Source organism: Amphiprion ocellaris, chromosome 12 (assembly GCF_022539595.1).
Source record: "Amphiprion ocellaris isolate individual 3 ecotype Okinawa chromosome 12, ASM2253959v1, whole genome shotgun sequence".
Classification (NCBI taxonomy): domain Eukaryota; kingdom Metazoa; phylum Chordata; class Actinopteri; family Pomacentridae; genus Amphiprion; species Amphiprion ocellaris.
In genome coordinates this window covers 4,947,729-4,973,018 of record NC_072777.1, presented here as the reverse complement: position 1 = coordinate 4,973,018, position 25,290 = coordinate 4,947,729, and the positions used below count along the sequence as shown (strand labels likewise).

At 39.3% G+C, this 25,290-nt stretch overlaps 1 protein-coding gene across 2 annotated transcripts in view; it reads right to left on the bottom strand.

The window, feature by feature from the left end:
• usta (uronyl 2-sulfotransferase a) overlaps positions 1–25,290 on the bottom strand; it is a 70,150-nt gene that overhangs the window by 17,089 nt on the left and 27,771 nt on the right. The window contains exons 2-4 of one of the 2 annotated variants that reach the window (XM_023272406.3): positions 22,065–22,181; positions 13,556–13,599; positions 5,940–6,095 (exon numbers count right to left, since the gene is read on the bottom strand). In XM_023272406.3, coding sequence (XP_023128174.1) covers positions 5,940–6,095; positions 13,556–13,599; positions 22,065–22,181 — 317 coding nt within the window. The remainder of the gene's footprint in view (positions 1–5,939; positions 6,096–13,555; positions 13,600–22,064; positions 22,182–25,290) is intronic. The other variant, XM_023272407.3, reaches the window with a different exon arrangement.

Genomic DNA, 25,290 nt, shown 5'->3' with positions numbered 1-25,290 from the left:
TCGAGGAAGCATTACTCTGGAACAGAATCTACAGGCACCAAGACAACGTAAGTGTGGTTATTTAAGAGGAGACATTCAGCAGCAAGCTGAATGCGAGGAAAAGAAGGATCGACTGAATCAATCTGTCCGAGTGTGGAAAAGCAGTCGTTCCTTAAACAAACTGCCAGACATGAAACACAACTGGAGAAAATTGCCTTTTCTGTTTTATAGGACTTAGGATTGCAAGAGTAAATCATCCAAAAATCTGTAAAATATCAGTGTTGTAAATCGGGTGCCACTTGCAGACAGCTTGCGTGTTTTTTTCTCATATAAAAGATTACTTTAACCTTCTGAACATCAAAACCTGCAAGCTGTTTGAAGGAATGTTGTATTTTTCTTAAAAATTGCTAAATTTCCACCAGCCGGAAAGTCAAAAACAGGAAGAATCACTGGATTTAGAATTTTCCTTGAAGTACACATCTGTGACGAGCTCTTTGGTGGAAGAACTGAATCAAATCAAAGCTTAAAACTGTGACATTTAATCAAAATCACTCCTACGTTTTTTTTTTTAAAATACTAAAAATAACCTATTTTCTCTAACCAGATTATGGTAAAAATTTAAAAATCTGAGCTTCTTGGCACAACCAAAAAGCACTTAGTAACTCAGCTGTGATCAACAGTCATGTGACAGAAATTCGGAGACTTTTAGGTTGAACTGCAGGCGGTGCAACAAAAAATTCTGTAATTTTTCACATATTTATTGGAACACAATGGAATTATGTGATGAACGGTGTACGTTTGTCTGTTTGTCTGGTAGCAACAGTTTTATAGTACTGGTAACAACTGTGGGGTAAAACTGTTGTACATTCTAGTGTTTTTCAGTTTTGGGAAAATAATTATTTAAGGAAATGTAATGTTATTTGATTCTTTTTTTAATGATTTATGGCATTATAACAGTGTCCTACTGCATGAAACATGCATCTCTACTTCTTGCCGTAGTTGTGCTGTTCCCATAAAGATGCAGGACTTTTACATTAAAGTGAAAAATGAGCCCACAGTGAGTAAAAATCTGACAGGAGCAGAAACGCACCATAAAATGCTTCCTAATGCTATTAAGTCCAGTTTCTCCATATAATTTTGCCCCTGTAAAGTTCAGATTCTGCCCTGTCTTTAGAGCTTCAACCGGTCTTTATATGAAAGCCTCTCTGGCCGAAGGTAATGATCAGCTAAGGAACTTGAGTTTGAATGTCCTGCTCTTATGAAGGGTGTACAGGCACCTGTTATGTCATAGCAACGCTATTTGGATAGCAACACTAATATGTATACTTGTTTATGTACACAGGGCAGTTAATCTGAGGACCCAGTCAGATTTGGGCTTCACACCCGCCCTTTTTTTTTTCTGTAAACTCAGTACATTTCCATTCACTCTGCTTCCACCTTCTATGGGACTCTTCTGCTGTAAAATTTAGGGCTTTCATTAGAAGTGGAGTGAATATTTTAGCACTCGACTCTGTACAACCTTTATCTGTTGAAACCCTTCGATGCTACGTTTAAAAAAAAAAAAAAAAAAGTTTAAAAATTTCCTACTTGATGCCCCCTTCCCCCCCAACAACCAGGTTGATGGGCAGACGCTGAATGCATCTGGAACATTTGGTGAATTTGTGTGTCTGTGTGTGTGTGTGTGTGTGTGTGTGTGTGTGTGTGTGTGTGTGTGTGTGTGTGTGTGTGTGTTTTCTGACCCTCCCCTTTGGTCTGTCTGGCCAAAATCCCCCCTCTCTCATTTAGCAGGGAGAGCTATGGGAGAAAGTGGAGGACAGTCTGAGATTCCAGGCATACCTGCAATCCCCCCCCTCCTTAAAGCCCCGGTGGTGTCCTCACAGGGCTCATCAGGGGGAAACAGAGAAGCCAAAACCGCAAAAAAAAAAAAGCTTTGACTGCTGGCCTGGGTTCAGTCTAATTCAATTTGCCTCTATATCTGAAAATCAAAGCTAAATAGAGGCTTCAATAAGCAGCACCTGCAGCAGAGACAGATACTGAGGTCAGATATTATACAAAAGGATTCCAGGAGGATGAGTTTAGATATTATAGCTCACATACGGTTCTGTGCACTTCAAGTTTTGCTCTAAAATATGTATCCTTAGTTCAAAAAGAGTTTAAAGCTGCAGAAATGAGTGCTGGCTCGAATGTGTTTTCAGCTTCCTCTAACCAAATTCAATTACTCCTATCAGCTAATCTAATTTGATTCTCTGAAAGGGACCAAAATCAAACTGCTGCAGTGACAGCAGCTCTTGAGAGGAACTATTCACAGTCACTGCTGGTGCAGGAGCAAAACACCTCAGATACACAATGGGCATGAGCATCCGTTTACTGGTTTACATTTTTTGGTAAGAGGGAGAAAACAAGGTCCCACATGAATGCAGACAAATGCACAGTGAAGAAGTTGTCTTTCCATTTCTGGAGTCTTTTTTTTAATGAAGTTTTTTTTTCCTCCTCAGGAAATGTCTTCAATCTCTCTCTCCCACTGAGCCTGCTTCCCCTGGTGCTGAGAGGGACAGATGGGTCACTATGCTGCACTCCTCCAGTCTGCAGAAGCTCTGCAAAGTTCCAGACGAATAAGGCACCTTCACTTTCTGGCAACCCGCGCATGAGACATCGACCCTGGGCAAACCCATTAACACACGACCAGGAGAGCCAACAGGAAAACCGTCCAAAAACCTGCAGACCTGAGCCAGAACCACAACTGATGAGACCAGCATCTCTAAACTTAGGTGACATGCGTCTGGATCTGCATAAGTCAACACACGCATAAGTACACATGCAAATAAACGGACCAAAAAAAAAATGGAGACGCATTTGTACGGAATCGCACAGTCGTAGACTCTTAAACAGACCCCCCTTTGCGCAGACACTGGAATGCACAAACGCGCTGCTTTGGACCATTCACAGAGATGTTTTATGTCGGGAGAATTAATGAGACTAATGGTGTTCTGCCACTGTGTGTGCGGACAGCATTTCAGGGTTTGATGAATGGGTAAACAAGTGACTGTCTAAATATTGGCTCAACATTTACATCAAATCGGTCAGTAATGGTTATACATATTTAGCATCGGCTGACCAATCACAAGTGGGCAGCGGCACCTTATTCGCAGAATACGTGTGAGGATGTGAGTCATTGCTGCAATATTTCCACATGAATACGTGATTAAGTGATTTTTCTCACTCAGATGGCTAAAGAGGCCACTGCATTACTGGGAAATGTCCTTGACAGGATTAAAAGTGCGTATGACTAGTGCATGACTGGTGTGTGATGCACAGATTCTGAATAAACAAAATTATTGCTGTATTCAGTATTAATGAAGATCACTGATCTCATTTGGGGAAGTTCTTTTCTTTTTTTTAAAAGGTCAGAGTCAGCTGCTGAGGAGCAGCTCTGGGAATTGGTGGTATTCAGTAGTGGAAAGTAATAATGTACACAAGTATTGTTTTAAATGCAATTTTGAGGTAATGGTATCCCACTCTGTTTTTAGTGACAACATTACAGTGGTACAATAATGTCAAAGTTGTAGTTTTTAGGTTCCTTGTACATTTAACCCCTGCTGTCGTGATTTTGCAACATACTGCTTTCACTCAGACTACAGCTGAGATAGCATATCCATTCCCCCAATGCCGGTTTGTGCATATTCAGTACGTACCTTGGAACCTTTTGCAAGCTCTGGTTTCTCATAGGACCAGTCAGAGTGGGACCTAATTATTATATATCTGTTATTATTATTATTATTATTATATATCTATGTATCCATGTTCTATGTGTAATAGATAAATTAACAATCTCCACTTATTTTAGCATCAGCTGGAAAGCAAAAAAAAAAACACAAAAAAAAGTTTTTCATTTGATTGTAAATAAATTCAGGCGTCAAGGGGTCAATCATCAGGGCACCAAAATTCGCCCGTTGATTTAAAATGAATTTGAATGAACTTAGATCAATCACTTATTGTCCGTGTTTCATTTAAAAAAAATGCAAAAAATGGGGAAAATTTTATAGTAGCCTGATTATGGAATATATATATATATATATATATATATATATTTATATATATATATATATATATATATATATATATATATATTTTTTATATATATATATATATATATATATATATATATATATATATATATATATATATATATATATATATATATATATATATATATAAAAACTACCATGTTTTGCACAACCACAAAGCAATTTATAACTCAATTACAACCGACAGTCAAGTGACAAAAATTCAGGGACCTGAGCTAGGCTGAACTGCAGACTGTGTTTAAACAGAGCAAGATAGAAGACTAAATACAAGTGAAAAATGTACACTACAGTCCAAAAGTTTGGGGTCACTTAGAAATATGCTTATTTTTGGAAGGAAAATAGCTTTTTTCAATGAAGACAACAAACTGCTTTTCTTTCAAAAATAAGGACATTTCTAAGAGAACCCAGACTTTTGAACAGTAGTGTATGTTTTTATAACCCAGTGACATACAATTTACAGAGTAGATTTCATGTGTACAAGCAATGAAATATATCAATCTAAAGCATGCATTGTGCACTCTGATTGTTTCTATCTGAATAGTCCTTCCACCACTGGGCAGCAGCTCAGTAAGACTTTAGAACAGTTGTTCCCACAGAGACCTGAGCCAGAAGAATCTCGCCAAAACTTTCTCTGAGCTCTCCTACCAAAAAACATTATTTACATCATTTAATTGCATATTTAATGTAAATACAGCATCTTTAGGCTTAGCGTAAAAAGTCAGAGGAGAAGGATTATGTGTGTTTAATCACTGGAATAGAGTGCCATTCAGATGTTCTTTGTACATTTCTTGTGTTGGCATTCCTACTGACACAAGCCAGGGCTGGCACAGGCCGGCGCTACTGTCTCAAAAGGCTGTGGTTTTTTATATGAAAGCAGTTTTTCCTCTGTAAAGCCGACGCTCATGTCCTCGAGATATTCCAGGAAATAATAAAAGGAGGTTCCTGATCCTTCTGCCTTGTTCTCACACTGAATGAAAAGCAAACAGTGAATGAGCTCCGGCTGCTGCTGTGTTGACGTTATGTGAACAATGCAAATCAGTTCAGTTTTGTTGTTTTAATACACAGTAAGTGGTACCTTCATTAGAGACGCTGTTTGCTAAAAACAAGACAATATCTGCTTTGAATCTGGCTCCTAAAATGAACCTGAAGAGAATTTGGCCAGGTTGAATTTTATTCTAGACATATGCACATGCTAAATGCATGAAGTAGTGGTTTTAAAAGTGAGATCTTAAGATAAAAAGGGAACTAACTGAAAAATAAGTTAATTTTAATATTGTTCCTTTTCCCAAATGCTAGTTAGACGCAGTAAAATGGCAAGTAGCATGAAAATGACTGAATAAACATGTAAAAATGGACATTTTTGAATTTAATGATAGCAAACTGTAGCTGTGCATGAATAAATGATTTTGGGCTGCAGTTAACGATTATTTTCATTGTCATGGGTTTCTCACTGAATTGTTTTGACTATTAAATGTTTAAAAAAAGAGCACTTTTAAATTTCCAGTAGCCCAAAGTGATGTTGCCACAGTGCTGGTTTTGGCCAAATAAAACTCCAAAACCCAGAATGACATGAAGAATTATGATATAAAACCATGAAAAACAGAAAATCTTCACACTGGAGAAGCTAGAACCATCACATTTTTGGCATTTTTGCAAGTGACTGACTCATGGAATAACTGCTGCAAGTGAAATATTTGCTAATTGTGGGGTTTGTTTCTGTGAGGTTTTGCTGCTGTTCCCTATTAGTCACATGTTAAGCCTTAAAGAGACCGGATTGCGTTGATCAACCGACTGACAAATGCCCTTTTTGGCACCACTAAGCGAGTCTCCACATCCAGGCAACACCGCATCGCTGCGTCTTCCTATTTGGCTCACCTGTTCATGTTTAGTGAGGCGTGTTTTATTGTGGATGTCAGAGGAAACCAGGTTGAACTGGTGTTTCTCCGCCAGTAGCTTCAGTAAGATGACCACCGTCCGGCTGCCGCACTTCCCCACACGGTTATAAACCACCTGGCTGGGGAACGGGAGCACCTGCGAACACACAAACACACAGATATGAAGAAAAAGCAGGGAAAAAGAGAGTGATGAATACATGAAGCTGCTGATACACTTCTGTATTTTACCTAAGAGTGCCTCAGTATAACAAAAAGTACATTTATTGTTTACATACACTACAGGCCAAACATTTGGAAGCAACTTCAAGTTTCTGTCCACAATGTCTTTCTTAAAAACCAGTGTGAATTCTATGAATTTTGGATGTATTTACTGCATGATCAGACTTTGCTTTCATTGCTATGCAACATTTTCCTCCATTTCCCTTTAGGTGTACATTGATGTTACCTGACAATTGCTGAATAAATGTTAACAAAAGAAAAGAATCGCTTAGTTTTAGAGTTGAGCAGATTTACAAGAGTCATAAGTTCAGTGCAAAAGTAGAATACAAATTACAGTTTACATTATCCACTTTAGCTCTTTGGCTTTTGAGAATTTGCAGACAAAAATCCCAATAAATCTCAACTGTGTCTGTCTAGAACTACCACAGAAATGTCTCGAAAGAAACAATTTAGATACAAATACCTGATAACTTTAGTAAAAATCTATTCTGATTAGTGACTCTTTATATAATAATCATGTTTATTTTGTTGCAAAGTATACTAATTATCTTTTTTTGTACAATTTTGATCTTCCTTCCAAAGTTTTGCCCTCTAGTATACTATGTAACCTTCTATATTTTTAGGTGACTAATTTGCACATTCCTCCACCCTGAAAGTATTTCTGTTACTTTTTGTGTTTTATAAACCCTTGATTATGCTGCTTCTTCCTGCTTCTGGCAACACTTATTCAATCTATATGTTACTGCTGTACTGTTACGCACTAAAACACCAACTCAAATTGCTTGTATGTGAAAACTTTCACATTCATTTAATATAATCTCAAAATTTCGTTGTACATATGTCCAATGACAATAAAGGTATTTGATTGATTGATTGATCTTCAGTGAAAAAAATGCTTTTCTTTCAAAAATAAGGACATTTCTAAGTGACCCCAAGCTTTTGAATGGTAGAATACAGATTTTAGCCATAACTAAACAGCATCTTGTCTGTTAGGGTTTTTTTTTCTCTACATTGATGTAAATTCTGGCTCCACAGGTTCCTCGACCTCTGGCTATGAAGAAAGAAGGGATCCAGACCCGCAAACGCAAACCCAAGAACCTCAACAAATCCCAAACTGGTGAGCCATTATGTTGGTGTGAATACGTAGCCATAGATATTTAGCTCTAATTCCTCTGTATTTAGCAACAAAATCTTTCTGATCAGTAGAACAGAATGAAATCTGCTGATTGAAAGTGGTAAAAAAAAAAAAAAAAAAAGGAACAAACTGTGTTAAGAATAGACACAAACTGAGGAAATTTTTCATTTTCTGGCTGAATTCTCTTTCCTTCTTCTCTGATCTTCAACCTCGTGGGCTGAACTCAACTGACCTCGCAACACATTTTCGGCTTCAAAACACACAAGGGCATGCAAAGGCATCTGTTTTCTTCGTGTGCTCATTCCTCCGCTGAACTCAGTGAGTCAGAGATTCTCTGCAAAGTGCTACTGACGCAACGTTTCAGGGCGTTATCACACGCAATTGCACACACGCACACAAGCCACGGCATGCACTCGCACACACCTCCTGAGTCACCAATTAAAGAAGGAGCAGAGCCGTGATTCACGGACCTCAAATAAAGCGGATGTGAGTATTCCTCCAGAAAAAAAAGCCCTCCCCAAGAAAACAGACTCTGTATTTTTACTTGCGAGAGGGAGGAAGTCGAGGCTGACATGCGTATCGAACATGAGACTCGTTTTAGCACAAGGGGCAGCAAGAATGCACTAATTTGGCAATTATCCCTGAGGGCCCGCGAGGTTTACACAAGTGGCCCCTTAAGAATGAAGGTTGTCCAGGCAAATTCACTAGTGAGAAGAAGAGTGACAGAAAACGGAGAGGGGTGGGGGCAGTTAAAAGAAAGAATGTCGGAAGAAATCTGGAGGAGAAGTGATAGAGATCGACCACAAAGAAACAAAGACAGATCAGTGGTGTTGTTGTCATAAAAGCCTTTTCCCTCGACACTTCAAATGAAGCTTTCCTGTAAATCAGATGGGGAGAAATGCCACAGTGATGAATTCTTGTTCCCAGTCTGGGATGGTGTTTTCCCCAGATGGGTTTCTGGATATCTGAGAGCTTGGAAACAAGTCCGACCGACTCAATTAACCAGTTCATTACCTCCAACAACTAGCTAAGTAATTGGCCAGTTATGTACTGCAGTTTTACAGGCTGGATCAATACGAGCGCTCACCTGCTAGGTTCTGGCATTAAATCATCGCTCACCTTTAGTTAAATATCAGTGCTGCAGACAGTAATTTCCACACCACAGAGCTCAGCGTGGCCACACACACACACTGGCTGATTCTGTTCCGTCGCCGCCAAAAGCAGCAGTCCCACCCAAGCACAGACTCAGTAAAAACAGCGAGGGCCTCTTTGAATGTTTGCCAGAAGCCAGTGGAAAGACAGAGGAAAAGTAACAGCAGGATGGGTATTTAGGGAGTCAAAGGGGGGGGAAAGACAGAAAGAAAGACACGAAGAAGGGAAATTCAAGAGAAACCCAGTCAGTTAGATAGATGACAGGTCATCACTATCAGTCCCGCTTCCTATTTGCTTTCCTAGAATTGGAACACTTTTCCAGGACATCATTAAGGAACAAACCAGCTTGACGCAATGTGAGAAACAAATACGTGGGTGCATTTGCTTACGGTTAAAGAAAGGTGGGCTGGAAAAACAGGCTATGAACGCTTACACAGGCTTACACAGGTTTTGCTGACTGGAACCTTCTCATCACTCTGAGCTATTTTATACTTAACATATACACTACTGTTCAAAAGTTTACAGTCACCCAGACAAGTTCATGCTTTCTGTGAAATCTCACACTTTTATCCATGTGCTAACATAACTGCACAAGGGTTTTCTAATCATCAATTAGTCTTTCAACACCATTAGCTAACACAATGTAGCATTAGAACACAGGAGTGATGGTTGCTGGAAATGTTCCTCTGTACCTCTATGGAGATATTCCATTAAAAATCAGCTGTTTCCAGCTAGAATAGTCATTTACCACATTATCAATGTCTAGACTGGATTTATCATTCATTTAATGTTATCTTCACTGAAAAAAAATACTTTTCAAAAATAAGGACATTTCTAAGTGACCCCAAACTTTTGAATGGTGCTGTAGATTTAAAAAAACAAACAAAAAAAACCCCAAAAGTCTAACAGACCTTTGTAGATGAATAGAAGAAAAATGCTGCAATTTCACTCAGTTTTAGGCAAACATTTCAAGCAGATAGGAGACGGTTCTCTTGGACAGCAGTTTCACATTCCTCTGTGTTTGCCAAGTAACAACAGACTTCTCAGCTTATGACAATAATGAGGCGGATGAAATGCACCAAGTGTTTGCAGGATAAAAATTCCCTGCTGCTATCATGAAAAATGACTGTACTAGACTTCTAACAGCCTGCTTGCTGAAAAGCACAGGGATAACATCACAGATGCCATCTAAAGTCCAGAATCTCCCACCGGCATTAACAGCACTGAAAGGGCAACCTTTCACTTTGTCCTATTGTTGTTACCACTCTGTGCAGCTTAGCTTTCTGATACATGCTGTGAGAAATGTCCGCAGCATCTGCCAGTAAGGGATTCTATCAATAGTGGATCCATGGTGTAAAAATAATTTTTAAAAAAACGCATTGCATAACAGGGCTGTTTTTCACCCTGTGTCTGATGCGGATGCTTCTGGTCAGGCTGCTGTTGTGGGATTTACGGCTCTGATGCCGGCAAGCCAGTATCAAGCAGGAGATGAGTACTGCTGCACCATTCATCTTTCTCACGATCTTCTCTCTTGCAGTTAGAGAATCCTGCAATAAACACATTCAAACATCCAAGGGCATCATGGTGGTCTGACGCACTTCAGACGTGACAATAGTTCAACAGACACATGTAAATTATCATCCTGACCACACATTTCTGCCAGAGAATGAACAAATTTCTTCAAATTGCCACTTTCAACCATCGAACAGAACTCATCCATCTTCCTTTGCAGCAGTTCCTGGAAACCCACAATCAGTTTGGGAAGCAGAGCTCTGCTGGTTTTAGTCAGGCCTGATCTGGAGTTCATTGTTCTCTAACGTCAACTGACTCACCCCACGCTTAGGTTTCAGTCGGGGCACCGTCGAGATCCTCAGCATTTCCTGTTATTATTAATCGATCCATTCATCTCCACTCCCACTTGCAGAAAGAGCAAAGGAGTCTCGCTGCAATAAGTAGCTGTCACAGCATGTTTCCATCAAAGCACATTTGTGGGAATTAAGATGAATTGATTCGAGAGAAAATGGGAAAATGACTAGATTTCCTCGGCACCACCATTAATGTTTCACACTGTTTGAGAATGCAGAAACTTAATTTGTGCTTGACAAATGGGAACTGAAATGCTTTGTCCGAATATCGACTGATAAGTCATGCTTTTATGGATATTAGTTTGTCCATTAACATATTTCTGAGTGCAAATCCCTTTCAGTTTCATTAAGAATGCGACATATTAGCTCACAATGTCATCAAAACTTATCTAACACTGTCCGCTTTGCAGCTCTTTGTCCAATTGGCACCATCATAATGAATTAAATGGGAAATTGGTTTGAAACGTTCATTATTCTTTTTTTTGATAACCCTAACCCTTAACAAATGGATAATTGTCTCAGTTTAATTCCTAATTGTTCGTGTTTGGGTGCTTTAGAATTTGAGTTTTGAACAAAAACAGTTGGATTGTACCATTAGTGTCCGGGGGAGTCTTCAGTCAGCCGTGAACCCAGTTATATAACTACAAGCAATAATTTACTGGTTCCACAATATGATCCATGATAATCATTCACAAATTTATAACCCTACAGGCTGTATTCGAGGACTTGTATCATTATTTATATATTGCACATGCCCCAATAAATAAACACACAAGCCCTTCAAGTCAGTTGCAAAGCATTGCACAAACCCTAACACTCAAGACTACTTGAAAGACATTTTGCCTTCACCGTTGATTACATTTTTTGCTTTCAATTTCCCAAAAATTCATCTGACAATCATTTACATCATTGAAAAGTTTTTCCGAAAACAATGAATTCACATATTTGCATAGAGAAAATGCTTTCGTGCCTATACACTGTTAAAGATGAACCTCAATTAAGGACTTAAAGGAGCAAAAATGTAGAAAACACGCACACTATATACATTTATACATGTACGTAACATGCAGAGGAGACATTCTTGTCGTGCTTCCACACACATGAAGACTCATAACTCTATTCTGAGAGCTGTGCGGTTTTTCTATACGCCCTCATTTACGTTGAGCTTTCGACTCGATTTCCAATCTCTCCCTACATTTACCAGAACCTCGGCTTTCTGCTGCACACATGCGAGAATACATCAGACCGCTGCTGAAATTGCAGATCAATTGCAACAGCAGCAGGATGTCAACAGAAAAGATAATGAGAGACGTGACTGATGTACCGCATGCCGCCAACATGGCATTAGCTTCATCTGTCTGGGATGACGGCTGATATGGAATCAATCAAAGTTAGCAGCTAATGTATAATCTGGAGGCTGTATGTAGTTAGCAAAGCTGAAAAAGCTACGAGTGCGGCTGCTGTTGTCTGATTTCAAGTTGTAGAGCCGGCGAAAAAATGTAAACTTCAGGAACTTGGTGGGGGCTTTAGAAACCTGTATTTGCTGACATCAGTTCTCTATTTCTAAGATAATTTATGATTTGACAAGTGTGTAGTTTGAGAAATCGGGGATGCAGGGGCAACACAACAAAAGCATCAAACTTCTTAGATTGTTTATCTTCATACATTACACATTTATAGCAATCTAACAAATAACTACAATGATAAAATCTGTTCTAATGCGTTCCACAATAATGGTAAGGAAACATAAATTGTACATGCTATCTACAGTATCTTTGACTGTTCTATCTGTATAATAATGTTTCATTCTAGCATCTTTTTAAGAGAGTATCCACTGCATTAAAAATACAAAAAAACATTATTTTTCAAAATAAAATGCAGCTGGCACTAGTTTTTTTAGTCCTTCATAGTTTCTAAAGCTTTGCTGTGTAAAGCCTCACAATGATTCATAAATTTGAGGCTCTACAGGAAATACGAAGTTGCAATGTTGTTTTTGGGATGCAAATTTTTGTTGCAAACCAACATTCATACTAGACGGTGGGTGCATTAACATACTAATTAGCTCAGACTTCTTAACAATATTTGGGAATGGCTGCTAAACACATATACTACCAGGTTTCAATAACTAAACAACAGTGACTTCATCTTCATTCCTTTCTGGTTCTTGAAGAAATGTGTCTTCTATTGAAACTTCACTTCTCTGTGCCAAAATTAAGTCCAGAGCTTGTATAATAATATAAACATTCAGAATCAGATGACACAGTTGGGCTATTAGAATCTCAGTTTCAACAGGACGTTGTGGAAACAATCTGTGATTCACTGATTGCGTCCCAATTATTTTCTGCAATATCTGATATAATATTGAAAGCTTCGAATCAAACCAAAAGTGAACCAGAAACCAGAGCAAGCTTGTTCTAAGAGAAAAAGGTTGGTGAAAAACAACACTGGATATGAAGCAAATTACAACAATGTCTCCACAGCGTTCCAGCCAGGCACAGTTTGTTTCACGTAAATACCACTTCACTGTGTATGCAACAAGCACCTTGGCTGCCTGGTTTGTCTGAGTGGCCAGAACAGGATTTCCACACTAAAACACCAAACAAAGCCCAGATGTGATCCACCTTAATTCCAACAGCTGCTCACAAACAAACTGATTAGGTGTCAGGTTAGCGATGTGCTAAATGCTCTGTGCCGACCAATAAAAAAAAAAAAAAACAACAACTAATAACTCCCTCAATCAAAAGGGAACAAAAGGGGAATAAAAGAAAGGGGGATTAAATGGACGAGGAATAAGGCGAAAATGAGGCGATTGATTAAAGAAGCAGATAAAGAACGAGGGGGGCAGACGGAGGAAGAAAGCAGCTGGCAGTGGGAGAAAGTGGGAGCACAGAGGAGAGATAGTCCTGCAGACATGCAGCTGGATGAATACAAGGCCCCTGTGTCAGCGCTGTGTGTGTGTGTGTGTGTGTGTGTGTGTGTGTGTGTGTGTGTGCGATGTAGACAGAGTGTGTGTTCAGAGCTTTACTGTAGCGCTGAAGCCAGGTCTAACGGGTATTTAGAGCCAGTTTGCATGCAGCTCCTTCACACAGACCTAACCCTTATCCTGACTGGACTTAACTGGCTCGGATTGCAGGGTAACGCATCAGAGAGAGAGAGAAAAAAATGAAGGACAAAAATGAGATAAAGGAGGCGAAATGACAATGAGAGATGGAGAGAAGGTCTTACTCTTGGTGCAGGGGGTCCGTGGTCATCCATATATGTGGATTCACCTGCAACAAAAAGTAAAACATGTTGGAACATTTGAAAAACCCAGAGTTTAACATTGAAGAACATTGGAAGACCCAAACACTATAAACATGAAAAGCACTCATAGAGCACAGTACTCCGCCAAGGCTGCTCAGTCGTCATATGATTTACGACGGCTGAAATCTTGAAAAAAATCGTGGAAGAAATCATGGCACCATAGAATGTGGCCATTTAATATAGATGTACCCACAAACAACATGACCTTGTGCTAAGCACAGGCGTGTGTTATGCATGTCTACGTTACGTTTCAGTCATGTTTTTCTCCTGGTAAGATAACTCTAGGCTAGGATGTAGTAAGACACATTCCCACTCTCAAAGAACCACAAAATCCGCATCAGGAAGGTGTGGTGTTGGTACAGTTCCAATGCACGACATTTACCCAGAGACTTGGGGATTTGTGTCCTGTGTGGAACCAGTATTTTGTGTCTTAAGTTTCGTTTTCACTTGCTGTCTGATAGGTTTAGGGGCCAAAAGTACTTGGATAGGCTTAAGAAAATATCATAGTTTGGGTTAAAATTGAACCTTTCACAATGTTAATGACATGTTGGAAGCTTGGTTTAGGTTCAGACACCAAAACTACTTGGTTAGGTTTAGGAAAATGTCCCGGTTTGGGTTAAAATACATCCTCTCAGAACACATTTTAAGCTTCCTGTCTGGATTTGATGATATGCCCTTCCCCGTGTAAAATATAACCGGTTGGTTGAAAAGGGCAGACATTTGGAACGCAGCACAGTTAATAGCAAAGACAAGTCGATTAGAAATGTATTCGTAATATATCACAAATGAGCAAATTCTGGGGGAAAACACCACAGCTTCTCTGTTGGGTTAAAGTCATTTTATGAAGTCATTCTGTAGTCGATTAATTTAACATTAACACAAATCATCTCTGTTTATACAAAATCTGTCTAAGTGTGAACTGATGAACATCTAAACTCACTCAGATTACTTCATACCTATTTCCAGCTTTACACAAAATAGCAATTCTTGATTGGAAGTATTCTGAGATCTCATTTTTTTCTGAAGATGGCTCATATCAGCAGATGCTTCTTGTGAGTAGCAAACTCAAAATATTTGACAGGTTTTTGTGCTGTTTGTCTTTTTCGTTTTATCCACGTCAAAGTACCTCTAACTCACACCTCTGACTTGCTATTATTGACTGGACTACAGATCTGCTAACTTCTGACTCCAATTACTTTCTGTTGCAGCCATTAACCTGGGACTTCACATACTTTTTCTAACCTACCCTAGAAAGTTTGAACTTGTTTTTTTCTCTTGACACTGTATCTCCTCAAAAAAAACAAACAAAAAAAAAAAACTAGAAGATGAGTTAAGACAAGACTCTCCCACTACTTGATAAAAAATTTAGTTTGGGAGATGCATGGTTTATCAGGATAGTGAAAAAGGATTAAAAACAAACATTTCCTGAACTCATCAACGCCGCCCTTTGCTATTTTTAACAGCTAATGCAGTCATCCCATTGTAAAGAGTTGCATTTTGAACAGCAGAGATGTTTTTGCAAATGACTATTGGAAGTTTTACACAAAAAGATGCAATATTCTGTCTCTCTGATCAAGATCAGCTTCGAGTTTTAGGAGCTTCTGCATTTTGTATGCCTTGTCAATGATCTACTTTTTGAATTAATCATGTTTCACTCTCTGCAAAGTTTCTACTTTCTCCAGAAGAAGCCTGGCTACACCGTACAGTTTGAGACACCGCATCACTCCTTTGAATTCCAAGCAGTTACTGGGCGTTTTTCACTCCTGTTACATTTTTACTAATTGTGGGCTCATTTTCCACTATAATATAAAGTCCTGTACCTTTATGGAAAGAACACAACCGTGGTCAGAAGTAGAGAGGACTCAAAAATGTGTTTTGTGCAACACGACTGAGTAAAATCAAAAAGTAAAAACATATATATATTTTTTTTTTTCTTCATTTTATAGAAATTGAAAAAGCCTGGAACTAACATTGTGCAACATTTTTCATGCACCTCCAGGTGTTACCACTACTAAAAAGAAAAAAATGGTAACTTCACATACTGTTGATATTTTCCTACTTAGATATCTATCTGCTCTTTGTAAACACTGCCTGCAGTTCAGCCTAGTTCTGACAAAAAAGTCTTTGCATTTTTGTCAGCTGACTGTTAACAGCAACTGAGTCAGTAATGACTGCGGTTGTGCTGATAACTGCATAATTATTTGATTTTTACAGAATCTGGTTATAGTGAATGGTTTATTTTTGGCCATTTTTTAAAGAAGAGACATATTATGAAGTGATCTTTACGTAACAATAAGTGGATCTCCGCAGGGTCTGTTTCTTTCTATGACAAATGGTGCAGTTTGGTGATTTTTAACAACAACATGCCTTCTGAACCTACAGGTTGGATTTGGGGTTCAGAGGGTTAACCCACTACAAAGCTTCTACACCCTCAGTTTGTGACGCTGCATTAAACAACAGGTGGCAGTCCACTTTAAAAGCCACAGCTCAGGCCAGCAGCTGCCCCCTTCACCCTCCAGCCCCAGTGACTAGGAGCAAAGCATCGCTCTTCTGCAGTAAGTGTGAAGATGATGTGAGGACAGTTGTGGCTTCATTCATACACTATATCAAACACTGTGAAGCTGTTTTATGTGGGAACAATGGAGCTCATTCAAGGTTGTCACCACACTGAGCGTCTGTGACGGTCTACTCTCTTAATCCAGGCCCAGGGTTCAGACAGCGGCCTTTTCTTTGGCTGTCTGCTCAGATACAGAGATGCATCAGTCCCCATCGCATTTACGACATTCACAGGAGAAAGAGAACAAGACCAATCGGAGGCTGTGTGGGCGGGTGGTGAATAAAACTATAAAGAGAAGAAATATTAGTTTGGAGAACAATCTGTCCTTGTGTCTCTGTAATGTGATCCACCTGGTTGAAAACTCCAACTCGCCCTCATAAAGTACAAGTACAGACATACACTAGTTACTATATAGATCTCGCTTGGCTTCCACAGTGTGTCGTGGCTCATTAATTCATCAGGCGCTGGATTTATAAATACTGACACCGCTGCACTATGCTCGCCCTCAGGTGTGTTTTTAGACTCTTTCTATCTTTTCATCTGTCTTTGTCTTCCCTTTACACGGTTTTCACGAGGAATGCCGCGGGAGGCAGCTCTTCTCCGAGGCTTTTAAGGCCACGGCAGGGCGACGATGCACGGCAGAGGCAGACATCCCTGTTTCTACCCCTGTCATCCATCACGGACAACCGCCTCCCCCCTCTACGACCTCCAAACCCCCCCGCTGCCTCCTGTGTGTGCTTCTCATTAGCGTCCTGGATTGAGGATTGGAACTAATTTTTTCCAGGGCACAAGGCTCGTAAAAGCTGACAGCTGCCCTCCGCCCCCACCACCCACAGAGAGAGGAAAATGAACTTAAAGAGCCACTGTACAGGGTACTGTACTCATTGACCCATTGTCCTGTGATTGCACACCAGATATCAGAGCGGAGGACGAGACTCTAATGGGACGATTTGGCTTCATTAAGAAATATTTGAATTCCAAAGCCGACTGTTCTTAATGTTCGCCTGCTGCCCTGAGCATGATTTACCACTAATCTATGATAACGTCACTCTGCACCCCACAATATTCCATTTGCTCTACAAATCCGCAAGGTATAACCTTCAAAAGCTACAGAAAGGCAATGCAGGCTGCTGCTCTGGTGATGGAGGCTTTTACCTTTCACATGATCTGTTCATACACCAATGGGAAAACCACAGACTTGTACAAACTACACCGTAAAAAAATATCTATAATTTATTCCCTTATATTGTAGAGATTTCGTTCTGTATTTTTGAAAACACAACAATATCAATAAAATTACCAAAATAGAATGACTTTATATGTATTCTCCGAACACCTGCCATACTTTGGACTTTTTTTTTTAAAAAGAGCATATTGTTCGTAATAATAATAATAATAATAATAATAATAATAATAATAATAATAATAATAATAATAATAATAATAATAATAATAATAATAATCGGATATTATGTATTATCAGATTTTTAAATTTCTTGTTTACTCCTTATCCCAAATAACTAGAAGAAATCTATAAGACAAGCCCAACCACAGCTCAGGTCTTAGGAGGGTATACAACTGTGAATAACCATAAAATGTTCAATTTTAAGAAAAATTTGACACATTTGCAAATTTATTTTACAAACACTTTCCTTCAATCTGATAGATAAAACTGTTGAATTCAATTAACAGGAATGGTATTGATTCTGTAATTTTACATAGATGTGTTTCCTAAGTTAGAGAGATGTTGCATAATGGCAAGTTTTTGCAGGAAAAATGCAAAATGACGCTTTTGTCATCAGTATATAACATCTATAAGCATTGGGTAATCTGTCAATTTATCTATGTCTCTATTAATATTATTTAAAATAGGTAATTTCATTGTTTTTATAGATTTAAATATCCTTCATTCATCATTAAAAAGACAAAAAAATTACACAATTTATGGTAAAATAAGTCTACAAAATGGATTTTAATGATAGAAAAATAACTAAAAAAAGTGAATATACACTAAGTCTTTGTGGTGTCCCAGAATTCTTACTCTTCTGTTGACTTTATTTTTTCAGTACACATAAAGATGCTCTGAATTGTAGCAGCTCATAGTGATTCAGCACTTGGTTGTTGCAGTTTTTTACTTTCATTTGTCACTTTATCAACCTTAATGTAGAGCCTTGTGACACATGACAGGTGATGAAAGGTCAAAAGGACAAACTGCTGACGTCATTTAAACACAGCCTCATGTTTATCATCAGTATTTTGTGTATCTGTGTGTGTGTGTGTGTGTGTGTGTGTGTGTGTGTGTGTTCGTCTGTGGGTGATTGACGGAGAGACTAACTGGAGTGTGGGTTTGCATCGGTATGTAGCTAAATGGTTAATTGGATTACTGTGTCACAAGATCCACCGACTGGCCTCTGGTTAAGAACAGCTGCACGACTGTTTTCCAAATACAACTATCTAATCAATACATTAACAACATGAATCAGTAATGCTATTACGTTCTCATCACAGTCGACCTAAAACATGTGTTAGTCTGAAACCTGTAAAAATCGTATGTAAACAGTAAAACAAACAAGCAAACAACAACGCAAAAACACATCATCCGACATGTAACAAACCGGTTATTGGTGTAAACAATCTGTGCGTTGTAGAGACTATGTTTTTGAACGTTACTTCATCTAGCAGATCTGTCTTCAACAACTCATTTAACAAGTAGTAAACAAAAGCTTATGATTTGCACCAGAGCTCTCCACAAAGTAAAACATATTTCTTTTTGAAAAGCACATGCAAGCACTTGAAATTAAAAGCTAATACACTACATTCTCAAGCTGAGTAATTCTGCAACAGGATTTATATGTGAAACTCTGCAAGGCACATTGTTTCCAGAGATGTTATTTTCTGCATGAATCCAAAAATTCAACAGGAACTAATTACTGTAATGGGGACCTGGTGAGGGAGTGTAGTCCAAAGTCGCTATTTTTTTTGTTTTAGAGCAGTAAATACTATACTACCACCCCACCATAAACCACTTTCAACATCTATATTCTTAAAATGTGGATGCCAACTGTGAATGCAGCATTAAAGTAAGTGGAAGTGTTCAGTTAAACTATAGTACCCAGCATGCACACACAAAAACAAGGCCAGCAGCCGCCCCGGTTCAGGAACTTGTTAAAGCATATGACCATGTACATCAATTAGCCACCTCATTAGCCGGGCTGATTTGTTTTTCTTGGGTGCAAAAATAAGTCACTTGTTGTTAATTCAGAAAGTCACAACCTTAAAAAAACACCGTAAAGCCACCCGAGTCTGATCCACACGTATCAGAAAAGCAACAAACTTACAAAAATGCCACATTTAAATGGCCGAAAATGTGTGTTTGAAGTGGAATCCTGCAAATATACTGGAACAAGTGGTGAATATGGAGAAATAATAGTCTTGTTCTAACAATCAAACACAAAAAATTAACCATTTCCTTCACAAAGTTCAATTCGAAGTAATCTTTACAGTGTAAAGTCAAGATCTCTACATTTGTACAGGAATGTTTTTGCCAGATCAGTCCTGAATAATTCCCTCTTCAGGCTCTGGAATTTTCCCTTTTGGTGTTGGCCTGCTCCAGGAATGCTACAGTAAGTTTAGGGAATTTCATAAACATGCATTTAGAGCCTAGAACATTTCATTTGCTTGGTGAAACTGGCAACCTAGCTAAGTAGAGCTTAGGAAAGCACACATCCCAGAATAGGCCCGAGGTGGGAGCGGAAAACCACACAGGAATGGGCTATTGAGAGGAAGGCCAAGAGGATAGGCTCAGAGTTGAAGCTAAGGGGCCTTTTTTTTTTTTTTGCTTTGCTGTGGGACACGGCTCGGAGCAAAGATGGAGGGTTTGCAGTCAGAGCTGCTGCCATGGAATGTTCTACAAGTATGTGAAGCCAGATTACAGGTTCCTCATCTTGTGAAGACTAAACTTTCACGTCTCTAACCACACACTGCTGTAGTTTCTGTCCGCCACAGATGGAAATGCGAGTATAAAAAGAGTCCACTTCCTTCAAAAGCACATCTGCTAAATTAAACGCTAGTTGATCAAGAAAGGAAAAAGTGACTCTGGATCAATAGAGATCACATGACAGCCTGCAGTGCAGTCAAAACTTACATAACTCCTGCCTGACCCAGCTGTGTAAAACACACCCAGTTCAACTTAGACACATGTCTACGGTTACAGTCCTCACTAAACATTTGCGCCATAATGGACAGCATAAGCAAACAAAGTCAGTGTGCATGAGATACAAGCAGTACACGCTCTTCTGCATGTGTTTGTCTGAGAAATGTGTGTGTGTGTGTGTGTGTGTGTGTGTGGTCACCCAACCCTTTGATTTGGCCTGTAGGAGTGGCCCTCCATTAAGACCCGGAGCTCGACCCATCTCCGTAATTACAGAACGGAGCCGAGATCAGGGTCAGGGTCTCCACCCACTGCGCCCTGCTCCACATCACCCCTCAGTCACTTTGGGATCAACAATGGTCAGACAGCTTTGTGATATAAATAGAAAGGCAGTGCCACTGCTATGTTATTGCAGGTGCCCGAAGACCAAAAAGCCGGCAGGGAGGCTAATTTGTGGACTTAATGCTGCCCTAAAATTGTGGTTTCTGAAGTACACTACAGGGAAACACAGTGATACAGATTGTGGAGGCTTCAGGATGACTGTCAGCATGTCATTTGTGGACACCGGCGGTTGCCATCGTGTATACTGTACGGCAGGGATGTGCCACTAAACTGATGACCCAGCAGAGCCCATGTTGACTTTGGTGGCTGTGCAGCTGGATGCCAATTAAAAAGTCAAAAATAGAAGTCATACTTTGCGGAACAAGGAAAGGAAAAGCTTAATCATCTCCACTGCTTCTGTGAAGAAGACCTCGTGACTCATAGAATTTCTAAGAAAATTATCCATCGGAATACCTGTTTTGCTGTGTTTTAAGACAGTTCATGAGGAAAGTGTGATTCTTTCCATTAGATGACAGTCGATAAGCTACATATTTAGCCTGTGGTGCATTTGAAAATTCATGTTAAAAATAACACTCTTTGAACTGTCTCTCTCTCAGACTATCATCTGTGCATTTTACACTTGTCAGAGTGCATTAATTTACAGGACCCGACGAGTCATTTGATGTCTGGAAACTTAAAGGGGAGATGAAGCAGTCAATGAGACTGAATGAAGACAAGCAAAGTGGATAAAATCAAGTGAGGCAATTCAAGCGTGCAAAGTGAGAAGCGCTCAAGCTTTTTCTTCTATTAGCCTCAAAGGCCTCAGTGCTGCAGGACTCCTGACTTCACATTTTTGGAGGAAAGTTACGTTCATCACTTTCAGAATCGGACTTTTACAGACCAAAAACTGCTCTCAATGAGTCGATTTCCACTGTAACCAATTTAATTTGATTAATGAGTTACTGCTCTTGGGCGACAGTGACTACACCTTTTAATTTGCACTGATTTCTGCACAAAAACAGGTACGAACCCAAACCACGTGAGACCTCCCTCCATCTGGCCCGCTGTCGCACAGTTTACCAGCTCTCACTGCATTTGCAAATCATGTAGCTTTGAAATGAAGAAATGAACCATGAAGTAGAAAATTGGGCAAATCTGACGTCACAAAGACAAACCGGGCGATCACTCAGCCGCTAGTGAGGAAGTACTGTGTTCTTCCTTTTTAATATGACATCCTGTCAGTGATGATGGCAATACTGCCACAGTGAGATTGACAAAATACTGTTAATCACAGGATGTGATGCGCTCAGGGATTTCTGGTAAGCTCTATGCTCTGTCAGCTAATTGTGAATCAGTCACTTCCCTTCAGAGAGCGCCACAGTGCCGGTGCAGTTTGTACGTACCTTGTCTCGGCTTGTGGACATGTGGGCACGACACCAGATGTCTCGCTACCCTGTCCTTATGGATAAAGAGCCTGCCGGTGGCCAATTTGACTGACCAGTGATTTTTCCCATACACCCCTATAAAAGAAGTCAAATGGAGGGGATCTTTTAACTTTTACATTAGTAGAAAGGTAAATGAACAACATGATCCATTGGGGAAGGGGGGGCTTCACATACAAATACCTAGTTAGGGCTAAAAACACACAACAAAGCTACATATTTGTTTATAACATCCATATAATGTGACAAACAACCAACATTTTTTGGATTAAACTGCACAACACAAGAAATAATGAAATAATGCTCGAGAGTCAAAATTTGCCAAAGTGAAATTCCTGAATAGTTGCAGCTCTAAATAATGGTTCACCTATGTTCAACAACAACAACAACAACAACAACATCCAGCCTGTTAAAAAAAACAACCGCAACTGGGCAACTACTCAGCCTGTGCTGCTTTACACCAGCTTGAAGCTCATAAAAAACACATGCCAGATGTGGAAATGCATCATGCATAAATGGTTGGGCCCCACAGCTACACAAATACACCACTGGCAACATCTGTGCCATGCACAACGGGAAAGGGAATGAAAAATGGTGGTTTTTGAGAGTAAATTAACTAGTCGACTTGTTGTGAGATGTCACACAGTTTGCGGCCATAAGATGTTTTCTCTCCCATAAATACGCATTGTTGTGCCTGTCATCTGGCCTCACACGAGTCTTTTTTTAGAAATAAGAAATGGTTGCCAAACTGGCTTTTTAAGTGTGACTGTAAAATTGGAATTTGGTTGTTTTTGGAAACAGAAATTTGGTACATGTGTCAGGGTGGCTGAGAAAATTCATGCTCATTGCAACAGAAGTTCAGAAGTTGTAAAGCAAATCAAGGGAATATTAAAGTTGTTGGTTGAATTGTTGGTTGATATGCTCTCATGAAACCAAATTCTCAGTGGTGGGGCGATCGCTAATGTTACTAACATTAGGATAAAACCACTACATCTATAGTTGTCCTGGATTAATACATTTTTTTGGCAGCTTGAGGAACAGAATACCTATAAACATCCCCATTTTTTCGTAAACTTTGAACTCACACAACCTAAATATATATATATATATATATATATATATATATATATATATATATATATATATATATATATATATATATATATATATATATATATATATATTTGGTTGTCTAGAATGGGGTTTGTCCATCACACTGCCCATTTCTTTAAACTTACTAACCACCGTCGCCACCGTGGAAAAGCCAAGTGGAATCCTCCTTGGATGATGTGCATATAATTTATCTGCAATGTTTCAATACGTCCATCCTTCACGTCCACTGAAAAATACAAGTTCAACTTTTTCTTCTTTTGACAAAGCCATATTTAATCTGTGGAGGCAAAATAAAAGTATTGTTAATGAGATTTCCTGTGTCCAGACTTTAGGGACATCCTGTATTCCTCAACAGAAATCATATAAATATTACCCATAGTGCGCTGGTCAGCTCCGTTATTTCAGTATAAAATAATTAGATTAAAAGCATATAATCTTCTGCAAATGCTAGCTTTCTATGTTTAGTTAATCCAGAGATAAGATGCTGTTTGTTTCCCAGGAACCAAATGACTGGTTGAAGAGTAGGTGGGATTTTTGTTGGCTAAACTTTTCCAGCTCTAATTAAAAAACTACCACTGAAAAAAACAATTCTTGTTGTTTTGTCACAACAGTTTTTGACAGCATCTCAAACTTGAGCTTAAACTGTAATACTCTTTATATTTACCATTGCATTGCCTCAGTATGCAACGTGGACAGAAGGCTCTGCTAGAAGTGAGAAAAACACCCGGCTTTAATTGTTCGTTTACAATACAGCTCCGTTGGCCCTGAGCCTGGTCTGCACTAAATCAGTTTTAAAAAAAAAAAAAAAAAAAAGTACATATTTTTGCAACGTGCAATAGCTCGTTTATGGCTCACGGTATTTTTCCTCACAAAATCTCCCTTCTCTGACAATTGTTATCCTTATGATCTATGGGGCACATTGCTGATGAAAAAAAGTTACTTTTTCTGATCTACGTGACCTGAAAGTTCACCTTTTCTCATCGCCAGCCGAGGCAAAAACATTCCTGCCTGAGTTGAGTTCTCACCATCAGGAATAAAAAGACAAAAAAAGAATACGTGTTATCACAACTCCTTTCATTATGAGAATATCAAACAAAAACAGACAGCCGAGTGTAGAAACTCCAAACATCCAACACCCATGTTTTGGGGTTTGGTGTTGCTGCTGCTGAGTCACAAGTGAGGCATGCTATAGATAAATCTGGAAAAACACAAAAAACTGGGAGCATATTCGTGTTTTTTCTGCACAATCACCCGACAAACCTGGTATTTTTGGACTGCTGGTGAACCATAACTTAGCATCTATTTTGTATTTTTGCTGGCATGGCATGATGTTTGCCATGAAAGGCTCTTTTTCCACCTCCTCTAAGACCAAACTAGAAAAAAAGAGTAGCCTTCATGAACAACCTTTAGGGTTAGAAACTTCTGCTGTTACGCACCAAGCAAATTTATATCTGCCAAAGGGTTCCACACAAATTCAAAAAATGGTTCATGAGCCTTGAGCCTGCAGAATTCCTCCCACTGTGTGTGTTTTCACACTGAGCGTCAGCTATCTGTTTGCTTTAGGTTTTATGCTTGGATGTGCATGTAGCCACCAGTTGGACTTGCACTGAGAAAGTCAGATTTAACCTCACAGCTGAGGGCACAAAACATAAAACCAATCACATTGAAGTGACAGAGCACAGAATCAATTAACCATAGTGGAATATACACTTATTTGCCCTACTGGGGAGTTCAGTTAGAATAATATTATTTCCCCGACTGATTATAAAGGTGGAGCAAGGAGACACTTAATTTAGCGGAGTACAGAATGCAGTGTGAAACGGCACCAAAGGATAAAAAAATTCCCCAGCGGCACCTTTGAAGCAAACTTACAAGATCGAAAGGTGCAGGTCGATTTTGTTACCTCCGGCCAGAACCAGGCTTGCTGCCTCCCTGTTTTATGTTTGTGCAGAGCTAAGCTAATCAGCTGCCGGCTGGGGTTGCACATTTAGCATATAAACATGACAGTGGTATTGATTCTCTCATCTAACTCTTGGCAAGAAAGAAAATTTCCCAAAATGTCCCCACTATTCCC